The sequence below is a fragment of the Aquila chrysaetos genome, chromosome 11 (genome assembly GCF_900496995.4).
Source record: "Aquila chrysaetos chrysaetos chromosome 11, bAquChr1.4, whole genome shotgun sequence".
Lineage (NCBI taxonomy): Eukaryota > Metazoa > Chordata > Aves > Accipitriformes > Accipitridae > Aquila > Aquila chrysaetos.
In genome coordinates this window covers 22,154,234-22,167,714 of record NC_044014.1, presented here as the reverse complement: position 1 = coordinate 22,167,714, position 13,481 = coordinate 22,154,234, and the positions used below count along the sequence as shown (strand labels likewise).

Sequence of the window (13,481 nt, the reverse complement as noted above, 5' to 3'; positions counted from 1 at the left end):
AAAACGCATGAGATGATCTGGCTTGTCTCATCCTCAAGTACCCCCAAAATCACCAGCTGCCCTGACAACACGTCCAAATGTGCATCTGCTGGTTTTCAAGTTGACAAACCTAAGACAGAGAAGCAGAGACTACAGCACACGTTTTTCAGTCTGGTGAACGGGGCAGAGAGACCTTCGAGCAGGGTAAATAAAGTACTGCTGTTGAGATAAGGAGGTGCTAAGTATAGCAGAGTCCTTTCCAGCCTGGAGAGAGGCTGGTGGGAGCTGATAAGCCCACTGCCCTTATGTACTCACTGACCAGCCTGGGAAACACCCCTAGGTGCAAAGGCTGGAGGAGAAGAGTGCAGGGGGAAAGAGGGACACCCGGATTCACAGGAATGCCTAGAAGCAGCTGCAGCCCCAAGGGGCAGTCCCCGCTCTACAGTCTACCCGCAGCAAAAGACACGGACGCCGAACGTACCTAGGGCCCCCAGGCTGACCAGGGGGTTCTCCCGTGGGTTGATGTGCTGATCGTATGGCCGGTTGCCAAACATGTGAGCAGCACTGTTCACTAGCCAAGCGGCATTGAGCGCTACAGCGTAGCGCAGGATGGCTGGAATGAAGAAGCTGATGATGATGGATTCGTCCCAGAAGTACCAGGGCACTACAGTGGGCAGGGTGAAGCACAGCAACACCACCGAGGGCTTGTAGTATCTGGAAAAGAAGGGACCAGAAGGAAAGCGCTCAGTGGCAGAGGCAGGACAGGAACGGGTGGGTCAGTCCTCCCTTTGGAGGATTCATGCTCAGCTATACAGGGAAAATCAAGTGCAGAAATACCTCACCCCTGAGCCCTGCATCTTTTGCCCTGGGCGTGCAGAAGCCATGCCTGGAGACTCCAAAGTCTTATCACCGGGCAGGAGACTCAAACTGAAGTCCTGCTCTCCCCGTCTCAATCTCACATGCGCGCAAAGCAATGTCCCCATCACCAGGAGTCCAGACACCAGCTGCTGCTTTTAGCCTCATCTGCCATTTGCTTCTCAGCTATGCTGGTCCCCATAAAGGCAACCCCATGCTTGCAGAGTCCCACAGAAGGCCCCTTCTCCGGCTCTGGCCCAGCGCTGCAACTCCTCCTTGCAGACTTGGCCCTGCCTACCGATACACCCCATCAACAAGCGCAAGCGAGGGACACTTGCGCCATCAAACAGACGAGCACGTGGGGTCTCTCACACTAGAGCGAAGGGAGTAGAGGAAGCTGAACCACTCTGACGAGCCACAAGAAAAATCCCAGGCACAAAAAGGAGGGAAGCCATAAATCTGGCTTGGTTTGTGTGGGACAGAACTAGGGACCTCCTGAGTGAGGGTGGTTACTATATGGGGTCAGTCCCCCGTCCCTGCAACCCTGGTGACAGGCTCGCCTTCTCTGGGGATCAGTCCCAGTATAGCCCCAGACAGCTGAGAGATAGCCCATGCAAGAGGCAGCAGTGAATCAAGACTGTCCTTCCCAGTTACTGTCTCCCTCACGTCCCCGTTCTCAACTCCTCTTTCACCACGCTGTTTCCAGGAGACTGCTGGGAGAGGGGTAGAGGCATGGCCTGGAAGGTATACCACAACATCGCCAAGGACGGCCCGGAGGCACCTGCGGGTGGGCTCTGGGCCAGCTAAAGCAGCAGCTGGGCTGTGGGCAGGCAGGCGTGGAGGTGCTTTGCGGTGGGAAGCTCAGCCTGCTGCTGGCAAGATGCTACAGGGTAGGCGGGCAAGAAAGGTGTGTGGGAGGGCTGGAGGTAGCACTAGCTCCTAAATACTTCCTATAGAGCTCCTAAATACTTCCTATAGGAGAGGCACAGCTCATTTCTCACAGTTCATCCCACACCAAAGCCTCGGGCAGACCGAAGACTCTCATTCTCAAAGGACGCCCTCAATCCCCTCATGCTCCATCAAAGGCGCTTGAGGTCCCTAGCCCATTTGCAGAGTCCCTGCTCTATCCCACATGGCTCTGTGCCGGGGCTGACCCCACCACTCACCTCCGCTGGAACATCACCACTTTGTCAGCCTTTATGTCGCTCAGGTCCAGCTTCTGGCCCTTCTCTATGACATCGGGGTGCTTGCGCACCAGTAGCCAGCCGATGTGGGAGAAGAAGAAGCCCCGCGTGGCATTGTGTGGGTCCGCGTCTGTCTCGGAGAACTTGTGGTGGACGCGGTGGTCCCGGACCCACTCGTAGATGTCATTCTGCAAGGCAACAGGAGTGGAGACTTAGGGCCAGCGCCGGAGATATTCCCTTCAAATTAACAAAAGGGTCTAAAACATTTAGACACCTAAATACCATTGACGTGAACTCGTATCAGTCGTTCTATCTTTCATTAGGGCTTGGGGGTGTTGGCTTTTAAAACAAAGGTTAGGGTCTTCTTTGCTCAACCACTTCCAACTTTCTTTGAAATCTGCTTCTTTGGTGGGCTGCCCTTCCTCTTTTTTTTTTTTAATTGGCTAACTTCAGGCTTTGGTTGGCACATCCTCTACAGCATCACGGGCTCTGACTGCTCAGCCTGTTCGCCCACCCCTGCAAGAGCCAGCCCCCATTGGCCAGTCAGTGCCTCCTCCCTCACACGCTCCGCTCTTGTCGGTCACTTGTCCCCATCCCTACATGGTGCCAGCGGGGATTGATCAACCTGCCCCTTCCCTTCGGCCTGACATTTTCCATGGGTCAACCTGCCTTGCTTTTCCTGGGGTTGCCAAATCAGATCTGTTTCACCTGAGGGGCGAGGGTTTTTTTAACTTCTTTTTTTCCGTTGGAAATCAGTTTTAAAATTGAGGCCCCTCTTTAGAAATAGAATAAACGCACCGTTTCAATGACAGTTATCAAAAAAATACGCCCCTTCAGCCCCATAACTGTTCCCATTTAAGCTGCAAAATCAATAGTTTGGAAAATGTCAAAGCTTTCATCATTTGTATTAAGAAATTATTGTTTTGGCTGGTTTTAAGAATAGATTTTAATGAGCCCGTGCTCATTCCTTTACAGCACGATTTCGGTGCGCTTAAAGCCATTTATTACACCATCCTAGAAAACATGAAACAGAGATCCAAGCACGCCTCTACTGCCCGTATTACGCAAGAGGCTCCTTAATCTCCTAAGTACACAGGACTTTTCCTCAAAACACTTTGAAGGTAGGGAAGTGGCGTAATCATCCCTGTTCCTTGCCTGGAAAGACCAAGTGACTTAGCCACGCAGGGAGCCTGTAGCAGAGACACAACTCCTCAAGTCCATCTCAAGCGCTGTAACCACTCCTCCTCCAGTTGAGATAAAATGATTTACCTGCAGGCCACGCAATAAGGCAATGATAGACACGGGCCAGGATTCAACTCTCACTTGCTTCCAAACACTGGGAACTGCTGCCTGCCTTCCAGCCAAATCCTGAGCACCTCCACGTATCACCAGCCCTCACTGTTGCTAGCCAGAGCTCGGTCACTCGGTGTTCCCCCAGAAGAGGGTGGCCCAGCAGCCCTCCCTATCTAGTAAGCAGAGAAACACAACCAGTACCCATGCTGGAAACGTTTCACCTGTGACCCAAAGCCTCTTCCACATTCCAGACCCTACACAGCATCACGTAACATGAGAAGGCCCAGCCTGAAAGCTGTCAGACAGCTTGGCCTTCCCCATCTGGGGAGGCTTTCCCCATCTCCTGGAAATCCTTCTGCTAGAGGCAGAAGGCACAAATTTGGCAAGAGACCAGGTACCGCAGCTGGGGCTTGGTACCACCTCATCCACCACACCCTGTGCACAAACACAAATCAAGGGCCTCACGGCTGAAAAGTCAGTAACTTGACCCAAACTTCAGCACGTTATCTTTTCCACAGATCTTATTTTGGGACCACCTCTAACTGCAACTCTGTCTGAAAATCATGGCTTTCTGAGACCAGCAAGCAAAGCCTAGGAGAATGCCTCCTTCCTCGGGAGCTGCCAGCTACAGGCTATAACCAGGAGAGCGTCTGCTGTGCTGCAGCTGCCTGGTCTTGCAGGCGGAGGAGCCGACTAAGCGCAGAATTCCCAACTTTTCTGAAATCACAAGCCACAGGTCTCTGAGCAGCCAACAGGCATTTTCTGGAGGACCTCAGATAAGACAATCTATAGTCTTCTCTGGCCTTCAAAGTCACCAGTCTCATCTTAGACCTGTTGCTACTAAGAGGAGTGAGATAAATTGAAAATAAGCCTTCTCTTGATCTCCTTGAAAGTAACTATTTAAAAAAAAAATCCATGGGGAATGGTACTGAATTTTCAGTAAAACTTTGGATTAGTTCCCATTGAAGCTGAAATATCTGTCTGTCTCTCATCTTTGTCTATTCCTATCCCCTACAGCAATAGCTCAGCAAATTCCTTCCCCCTCTGCCCCATAACCCTGTGAAAGATGGTCTTTGTATGGGACTAGCCAATACCCGGCAACCCATCCCATTCCCTTGCTGAGTGCTGGACCAGGAATCAGCAGCTTGGTCCTTCCTCTTCCTCATCAGAGACTCTGGTTTGGTACTGAGAGAGAATAGGAAAGTCAGTGGTGTTTTAGAAAGTTTTTCAAGGCTGAAACAACCCATCCCCACCCTGTTCTGATTAAATGTCAATGAAGTGTTATCCTCTACGGCTACACAGGGGAGAAGGGAAGATAATGTCTCTAAAATACCCGGTCCGCTTGGGCTTTACCCTTCCCCCATACCTCAGCTGGAGAATTACTTAGGGGCACAGCACTGATACTTTTCTGTTCACCTTCTGGTAGCAGAAAGTGCCGCACCCTGCCACCCTCCCAAGTACTTGCTACACACGAGCAAGCCTGTATGAAGTCCCTTCAAGTACAGCTGGAGGACACAGTCCCGTGAGAGCTGCCTCACAGCAGCAAACCCAAGAGACCCCCAGGGTTTTTCTCTGCCGTGCCAATCTGGGTTTTCACTCTGACTTCTTCTAAAGGGCCATCTCTGCTACTTTCTACAGTCCCTAAGGACTTCCCGGTTTGTTTCCTTTGTGGACTGTGAAGTGCTCTCGTGAGTGTTTAGGCAATATCATGAGGTGCTCATCAGCTGCCTACAGTCACTTGCGCCACTCTGAATGGGCCCAACCTTTCTCTCCTTGAAACATCACTGACCTGCGATGACTCTCTGGAAGCCAGTGGTGTGATTTGTCACAGGGTTATTCCTAAATATCACTCTTCCAAACCAGAGAAGCATCCCCCTAACTGCATAATCTCAACAAGCTCTTGGTCCTTCTGCAGCAGCAAATTCCACAGCCTGGCTCCCTGGGCTGTGCAGATGTCTCCCCTCTTAGCAGCCATGCAGCAAGAGGAGGGTGAGGCAACACCAGGAGAGCACTTGGCACTTCCACACCTCTTTCACAGGACCTGGAGCAAGCACAGGGTGACCACACCTCGAGGGAAGGGTACGTTCCTGCTTTGGAGAGCTCTCCTACCCCTGGTCTTGGCCAACAGTCCTCTCCCCACCCGGTTTGTCTCAGCGTCACCCTCTGATGGGAGAAGGTGAAGACAACGAGATGGACTCTGGCACCGCAGCGTCACATGGTAAGGGCGGGTTGTTTCCTAACAAGAGGTAGTAGGAGAAAGGAACTTCTCCGTCAGCCTGTGCCCCATATCTGAGACAGGGTTTCAGGGGAGCACTTCCTTCTGAGACCAGCAGCACATTGAGGAGGTGCTTACCTGGAAGGCCATGGAGTTTGCAATAGTCAAGAAGATCCGCAGGGGCAGCGTGGCTTTGTAGGACCGATGGCTCCAGAGGCGGTGAGATCCAGCTGTGATCCCCAGAGCGCTCAGCAGGAAACACAGAACGGCTGGACAGGAAAAAGAAAAGTGTTGGAGCAGTTAGAGCAAGTCAGCCTGCAGCAAAGTCTCAGGCAGAGCAACACGCAGGCAGGCCTTCCCCCAGAGCTCTATAAGCAAGAGAGGAACCCATGGAAAGCACAGACTGGGGCAATAAAAATCAATGTGAGAGTGCCCAAGCTACCACAGGCTTCCTAAGCAACATGGGGCAAATCACTTCAGCTCTTCATCTCTGACAAGGGAGGAGGCTCCCCCTTACAAGAGTTGTCACAAGGGCTGGTTCTTCAGCATAATAGTGCCATCTGTCACGGTGCAGGGTTATCAAAATTGTACAAAGCGACTGCTTCCTCATAGCCCTGTGGTAACAGCTCTGCAGTCCACCAGGGAACAGCTTTCCCTTTTCCTCCCACCCCAAAAAACCAAGGGTCTTGCTTTCCTATCTCACCGCTCCTCACTAGATCTCTCTTGCACTCTTTTCACCTAGAAGTGGTAGATGATCTTATAGTTCTTCAGGGGGACAGCTCAAGACCAGGGTTAAGCTTCTCTTCTGCTCCCTTTCTAAGCAGAAGCTGGCTAGAAGAAGATCTAACCTACCATCCCACTGAGGCCTGGGCTTCACCTTCAACTCCACCACTGACGTAAAATCTGCCCAGAGGCTCCTGTTCCCAGGGTCTTTTTGACCCCCCCTCTGCTCAGCTCCTGCACCATTTACGGAAGGGAACTCCAAGGCCAACAACTCACTGCAAGTCGTGCCCAGGGCAGAGGCAGGCGCTGCTGGGCCCAGCTGAGCTTCGAGGCTGCTTCATGCGTTCCCTCTCCACGCAGGCCAGAAGGAATTCCTCGCCCCTCTGGCAGCTAGTAAAAACCCACATCCCTCTCCCTCTGGATCGTGCGTTTATGTCTGCCCTGGTCTGTGTGTTCCCACATGTCCTCCTGGGACCTCTGGAATTTAGCCTGGGTTCCAGCATCTGGTCTTAGAACTCAAATGGGGAAAAGACCCCCATAGGGTCATAGCAGCATTACACTAGGAAGCTGGGGAGAAGAAGAAAATTGCATCTGAAAATTAACTCTTTCTCTCGGAAGGAAGGGTCAGGAAGTTTGGCACTAAGACGGAGGGCATTCAACAGCTGGTTTGCCCTGCAAGTTCAGACACCGAGAGGGAAGGGTGCACATCTGCGCATAGGTCAACTGATCCACCTTCAGCCCCCTTGGGGAAGGGATGCCTTCTTACCAGTCCCCCAGGGGAAACTCTTGCTTTGTTATAAATTTGCAGATTTCAGCCAATTGGATCGATCATGAAAACAGCTCCTTATTCTTACACGTAAACCCCTGGATAGGAATCACTGGTATGCTTGACAATACCATTCAGTCCAGCCAAACGGCTCTAATCAAGCTTATCTTGAACCCAGAAAATAGACACTCTGCCAGAAACTTGTCTGGAATCAGAGATCCGAGACGTGCGCAAGGCACCATGGCCCTGTTCTTTCATTCAGAATAATCCAGGCTTTATTTCCTATCGTCCCTTGCTCTCTCTTCCTTCTGTCACCTCCTTTTTGTTTTTCTACATTCCAAACCTAATCTCTTATCCGCTAAAAGCTGGTCTCGGCTGATCTAACACCCTCTTCTGGCCCCTTACACTTGCAGGAACCCTCCTCACTCCCATACCGCTGTGTAACAGCGACCATCCCTGTCTGCTGATCTGACCGTGACTTCCCATCTTCATCTTCTCCCTTGGCTTCCCGGCCTGCTGCCGAACGCAGTGCAAGCGTCAGACCAGCACACCTCTGCCTCGTGTCGCCCAGCACCTCTGCGGTCTCTCGGAGGAGCCAAGCAGTCACTGGTCATAGCTGATTTATAGGGCACGAAGAGGGATGAAAACGCACGCAAGAGCAGCAGGATCCGGCCTTTGCAAGAGGCAACGGAGCTAAGCAAAGCTCGCAAAGCTGGCCAAGCCTGGAAGGGAGAGGGGAGGGATGCTGGAGCAGGGCGTTTGGTTCAGGTCTCCCTTTGGCCTTACCGACAGGAAAGTACTTATGCTGGACACCTTGAAGGTCTCACCCAGCCCCGCAACGCGGACTTGAAAGTTATGAAGCAGCTCATGAGCGGTTCCCCGTTGGGTTTAGATTTTAAGACGCATTTTAAATCAGTCACTATCCCCACAGATTCATACACAAGAGCAAACCTTGAAAAAGCACCTAACCGATTCACAGAACCTCTCTGGCCTCAGACACTGCAAAAACAAAGAAACCAGCTCCTGGATGTTTCAGACATTTCCTACTAGCGGCAGAAGTGTGACTCACCACTATTCTGCCTTGAATGTAAGCCGCTATACCCTGCAAACCACGTTTCATAAAACCTCTGGGCAACTTTATACCTACGGTGCACGCCTCAGTAGCTGAGGTAGATTTCCAAGGGTGACAAGCAGCTTATGGCAGAGCTGAGAGCAGCATCCAGGAGTCTGGATTTAACCTCCAACCTATACAGACTCCGTGAAAAACACTGGACAGGGAGTCCATGATAAGCAACAGAATCCAGCAGGTTCATCCCTGCAAACAGCTACAACGATGATCATTGCATAGTCAGGGCATCAGCATCTCGGAAGAAGAAAAGCTCCTCCAAGATCATCCGCTAGGAATGAAACTGGAAAGAGAGCAGAGAAGGTGAAATAAAGTAGCACAGGTTTGCACGGCTGCCTGTGATGCTGCCCCAAACTGAAGGACTGAGGGACTTCATCAGCTGACGTTTCAAAGTCATCTTCCACCATGCTTTGAAGTATCTGAGGTCCAAAAGATTGTCAACTCATAGGTGATGTTCCCAATGACCCATTCAACCGGAATACAAAGAATTATGACCACTGGCAGTAATACGTACTCACTGCTCCAAAATTAAACCGAAAACATTCCAGATTCAGTCACGTCTATATGACTCACTAGCCTTTACCTCTTTAGGGCCCAGATTCAGACCTCAAGTTATGATGGGAAGCCAGCAATGTGCTAAAGGCATTGTCACCTGCAGTCAACACCACGGATGTTGACATGAAGAGGTGTCCCTGCTCCAGCAGGTGTCCTTGGGCTTCTGCTCAGTGCAAGGGAAAACTACAGCTTTAGACTGCTCCCTCCTTGCCTCCCAGCCCCTGCTAGGCAGGTGAGTCCTGCTAGTCTCGGAAGAAAGATACCAAGAGCAAGGAAACATGTGCAGGCTGCCTCAGGGGAACAGCGTTTAGGAGGAGCAAGAGGAGCTACTGTTGCTAAAACCTAACTTGCCCATCTGGCAAAATCAGAACTTCCCCTCCACGCTCGGAGGAAAAGCGCACCACCTGCTAGTTAAGCCTGGAGAGGACACTAAGTGGAGAGGTGTTGCCAGCAGCAGTCTTGATGGGAAAGTAACAAAAAATGGATGTAAACGTTTTGCTGAACGCATCCCTGCGGGTAGTACCGGCTGAGATTTTCAGGCTGTCAGAATTGCCTAAATTACCCAGCAAGATTCTCCTTGGTCCAAAGATGATGCAGCAGCAGTATCAACCCATGTTTCTGGCACCGCTGGGAAGTGCGGGGAACTGAGGTGTTGTCAGAGCACCATGTCGAGACAAACTGTCACTGTTTTATAGACATTATTGGCCCGGCCAAGAGGGGTTTAACACAAACGTTGTCAGTCTGCTGTACCAGAGGGCCAGGAAGACAACCTGCAAATCATGTTTCCAGGGAGGCTCAGAACAGCTAGAGAAGAAACTGTCAATCACCTTTGCATCCTGACCTTCCAGACCCAGTCTCTGTACCGTTTGGCGAATGACGTGAGATCTGCCCGTGATCCCTGAAAAGACTGTGCAAGACTTTGTCAAGTGCGGTGGAGAAGACAGTAAATAAAAGGGGAGCTGCCTAGAAAGCCAGTGCTGGAAGGGCTCCGAGAGCCCTCATTATGGTGAGCTCTCACCTGATCAACAACCCCAGCTTGTTCTGGGAAGCTCTGCACCAGAAAGAGATCAGGGGATACAATGCACACAGCAACGCAGAACAGCAAACAATGACGAAGGCAGGGCCGGAGAGCTTGAGAGACAAAGAGGAATTAGCACACAGAGAAATGAAAACAAGAGGACACAGTCACCAACATAACTGGTTTCAGAGGGACGGGAACTTCAAGGAGACGGTGGCCTGGATGAAGAGGCTGTAAGCAGGGGATTGCTCCTTATAATAAAATACAGAAGGTAGATCGGCTACCAGGCACCACAGCTGCCTGTAACATCACAGCACAGAACGCCTGGGGCCATGTTAATTTTATATTACATGTACACAGCCTAAGGAAGGAATGATCTGAAAAAACAAACAAAGAAAGAAGCAAAAACCCCAGAACTACCGCTGGGAAAGCTGCTCTGCCCTGAGCCCATGGTGTATTGCCAGGAGCAACGTTAAGTCTCTGCTGCTCTGGCCTTGTGTGTAAAATGGGAACCATCGTCCCCTCCTTGCTACCAGGGCGTGCTGGGAAAATAACAGCAAGTCACTGAGATGACAGCCACAGACGCTTGTATGTGCGAAAGAAAGGTATGAACTGAGAAAAGGGCAATGCAAGAAGGAGCAAGGAGCCTTGCTGAGAAGCCAGACCTGTTGAGGATCAAAGTATCCCAGCTCCGGTCAGTACTGGAGGAGAACAGACTACAGGGGAAAGCTCTGACTTGGCTGCAGGGTGCAGGGCAGGGTGGTCCTTTCCCAGAACAAGTGCCAGGGATGCAGGGCAGGGAGCTCTGTGGAGCTCCTCCAGCTTTGGTAAGGCAGGACGGATTTTCAGCCAGTCCGGAACAGCGCAGTTCCCCCAAACTCCATGTCCTTCTCCCATTCCCAGAGCATCTGTCACTCCAGAAGCCACCAAGGAATCTTGCAGTGCCTCACAGTGGCAGGAGAGCAACTGGCACTTCACATCAGCGTCGACCGAGCGAGGAGAGCAGGAAGGACTGGCATCAGGCAAAAAGCAAGGCAGATTCCCACAAAATGCCACGGGATGCCACACAGACATCCCGAACAGGCACGCGGTTGCAAAGACACTGCCTCAGAGACCATCTGGGGGCAAGGTGGGGCTTAGCAGAATGCAAAGCAGCACGAACCTTCCGGATCAAGATGCTCGAGCCCACTTAAGTATCTCGGGGGAGCTCAAGGGAGAAGGGTTGGATGGATGTGGAAATCACGGTACATCTCAGCAGCTTGACATGAAACCAGTACACCCAGCTCACCTTTTCCCTCCTCCCTCCTGCAGCGCTCTGAGGATATTTGGCTGGGGTTGGAGGACCCAGGCTGTCAGCTCAGTGAGAGAAGCCAGCAGCCCCTGCCTAGCCTCCAGCTGAGAGCCTGGGGATGGGACACACAGAGCAGGACCAAGAGCCCTGAAACGTTCCTCCAAGGCCGTGCTGAGGCCGCGTGTTCTGCCCAACCCTGCCACCCCGGGAAAAAGCGCAGCCTGTCAGGTTTTCACACGGCAAAGGCCCAGCAAAGTCTTCTTTCATCGTGCCCCCCCCGAAAGGCCATGCTGGCTGCACAGGGAACGTGTCGGTGCCTCTGCTTCTGCAGATGCTGTAGCCAGCCTCTGGCCAAGTCCTGTGGCCTCCAGTGATGCCCACCCCCCAGGCCTCTGCCTGTGAGAGGCAGAGATGGTCCAGGAGGAAAAGAGTCAGTCTGGCCATCCAGGGAGCCATCTCTTTCCCGGTCCAGCTGTGATGCTTGTTGCTCACAGCCATCGGGAGGACAGACTTTGAGAGCGTGACGGACCAGGTGGATCGCTCCGGGGCCTGTCCACAGCTGGGCTGGGCAGGTTGCTGCTCCCGGCTGAGCGCTTTGCAGGAGCACCGCTGAAACCAAAAGCCATGCCAGCAGGTCTCAAATTAGACTGTCGCTTTTCGTTTCAGGATGCTCTGTTTCACAGGAAGGCAGGGGCTGGATGCAATCTCTCAGCCTCCCCACTGGGAGCCGTTTGGCTTCTTGACTTCTCCAGGGGTCCACACAAAGGCTCGTGGAAAGCGAGGCTCCCCCGCAGCTTGGGCCCCGGGCCCAGCTGCCTTTCAAGCAGTCAAAGGAGAAGTTTGGTTCCTACCCGGGGCAAGGTCTCTGAGAAAGGGGAGCTTCGCCTAGCTGCCTTCTGCTGGGTTGTGCTTTCCACTGGAATTCGCTGCCTGGAGAGCCGCTTAGTTATTTTTTGAAAGTTGTCAGGCTTAGTTCCGGGATGATGGGGGCTAATCTGTGCTTTTGTAAGAATGATACAAGACCTGAGCTTCAGACTTAACTCTTGACTTTTATCTTCAGCACAACTGTATTTTGCCTCTTTCCCCTCACACACACGTGGAGGCTCTGTGGGATTTACCCTCCCTCGGGAAAGACAGGAATGGTTCTTGTCTTTGGGCAGCAGCCTCATGCCAAATCATGCCCTGCAGCTTGCCTCCCCAGCCACCCCTTCAAGTGCTCTTGCTAGCACCTTTCTTCCCAAGTTTCCGGGACCGTCACAGTATTCCATCAGACATTTTCTGTCCTTCACCCCAGAAGTGGCTGCACATTCAGGTGTGGGCTACTTCCAAGCCTAATTCCTGTGAATGGAGTTCATTCTTTAAGCAACCAAGCAGTTCCCTGCCAAGTCCTTCCCTCTCGTGCATGACCTTACAAGAGATACTAGCAAGCCCTCCCACAGCTTGCTCCAAAGCTGGCCGAGCAGCTGCTTCTAACAGAAGACCTCCACTTCCTTCTTTCTCCTCCCCGAGTCTGTGGGCCTGGAGGAAAAAAAAATACTACCCAACAGATCTGGGGTTTGCAGATGCCAAGAAACAAATGGAGGAACGTGCTTACCCCATGCCAACGTCTGGATCTTTGCAGAAGGGATCAGCATCAACCCGAATACGGCCCCTAGATGCAGCAGGCTCATGAGGATGATATTCCTCCAGACGTATCGCAAGGGGGGCTTGGGGCCCTCTTTCTCCCGGTAGGTCTCATCAAAGAGATCATCTACCACGCCCCGGTCTCCTGCCGAGTCCTCATGATTGAGTAAGTTCTTCTCCATGACGGCATTCCCATTCCTGGTCACCCGGGAGGTGATGGTGCCGACAGTGGTGGTGCTGGGAGCGGAGGAGAACTCCTTGGAGAGGCAGCAACGGACATTTTCAAGAAAGGAAAAAGGGAAAACAAAACGAGAAGTTGGTGGTTACCAATGCAGGGCATAGAAACACAAGCAGCTAGGCTGGCAGTACCAAGACTCACAGCCTGCAGTTTCCCTGGCAGGCTCCATTCTTTCGGCTGAGCCCTTGGCACCAAGAAGAGCCTGCTCTGGCCCCACCGGCATGGCCTGAGAGGGCGGGGGCCTGATCTTTCTGGGGAGAGGAGGTGAATGGCGGGCAGGGTGCAGAAAGTAAAGACAAAGACCTGAAAGCCAGTCTTTTTTCCACTAGTGGCTTTGGTGAGATCATCTGCAGGCTGCAAGGATTTTCGTTTTCCGTCAGTTTTATTAGTGGGCGTTTTTAGGCGGGCTTGTGCATAAGCAGACAACAATAAAGGATATCTCGTGAATGAACAAAGAGGTGGGAGGGAAATACGGTCTGAAACACGGTTTTATTTTAAACCATTGGGCTGCTCCTGACACCCTGCCTCTTTGTGTCACCCCACCAGGGATCACCGGGAGAACGTCAGGAAGATCCACAGGGGGATTCCTCTGGGGTGCCTCCGTATCTCCTTCCT

At 52.2% G+C, this 13,481-nt stretch overlaps 1 protein-coding gene across 1 annotated transcript in view; it reads right to left on the bottom strand.

Annotated features, from left to right (window-relative positions):
- The window catches only part of SCD (stearoyl-CoA desaturase), a 28,355-nt gene that overhangs the window by 4,554 nt on the left and 10,320 nt on the right, over window positions 1-13,481 (bottom strand). Inside the window, exons 2-5 of the mRNA XM_030030854.1 lie at window positions 12,600-12,887; window positions 5,665-5,795; window positions 2,001-2,206; window positions 461-693 (exon numbers count right to left, since the gene is read on the bottom strand). Coding sequence (XP_029886714.1) covers window positions 461-693; window positions 2,001-2,206; window positions 5,665-5,795; window positions 12,600-12,887 — 858 coding nt within the window. The remainder of the gene's footprint in view (window positions 1-460; window positions 694-2,000; window positions 2,207-5,664; window positions 5,796-12,599; window positions 12,888-13,481) is intronic.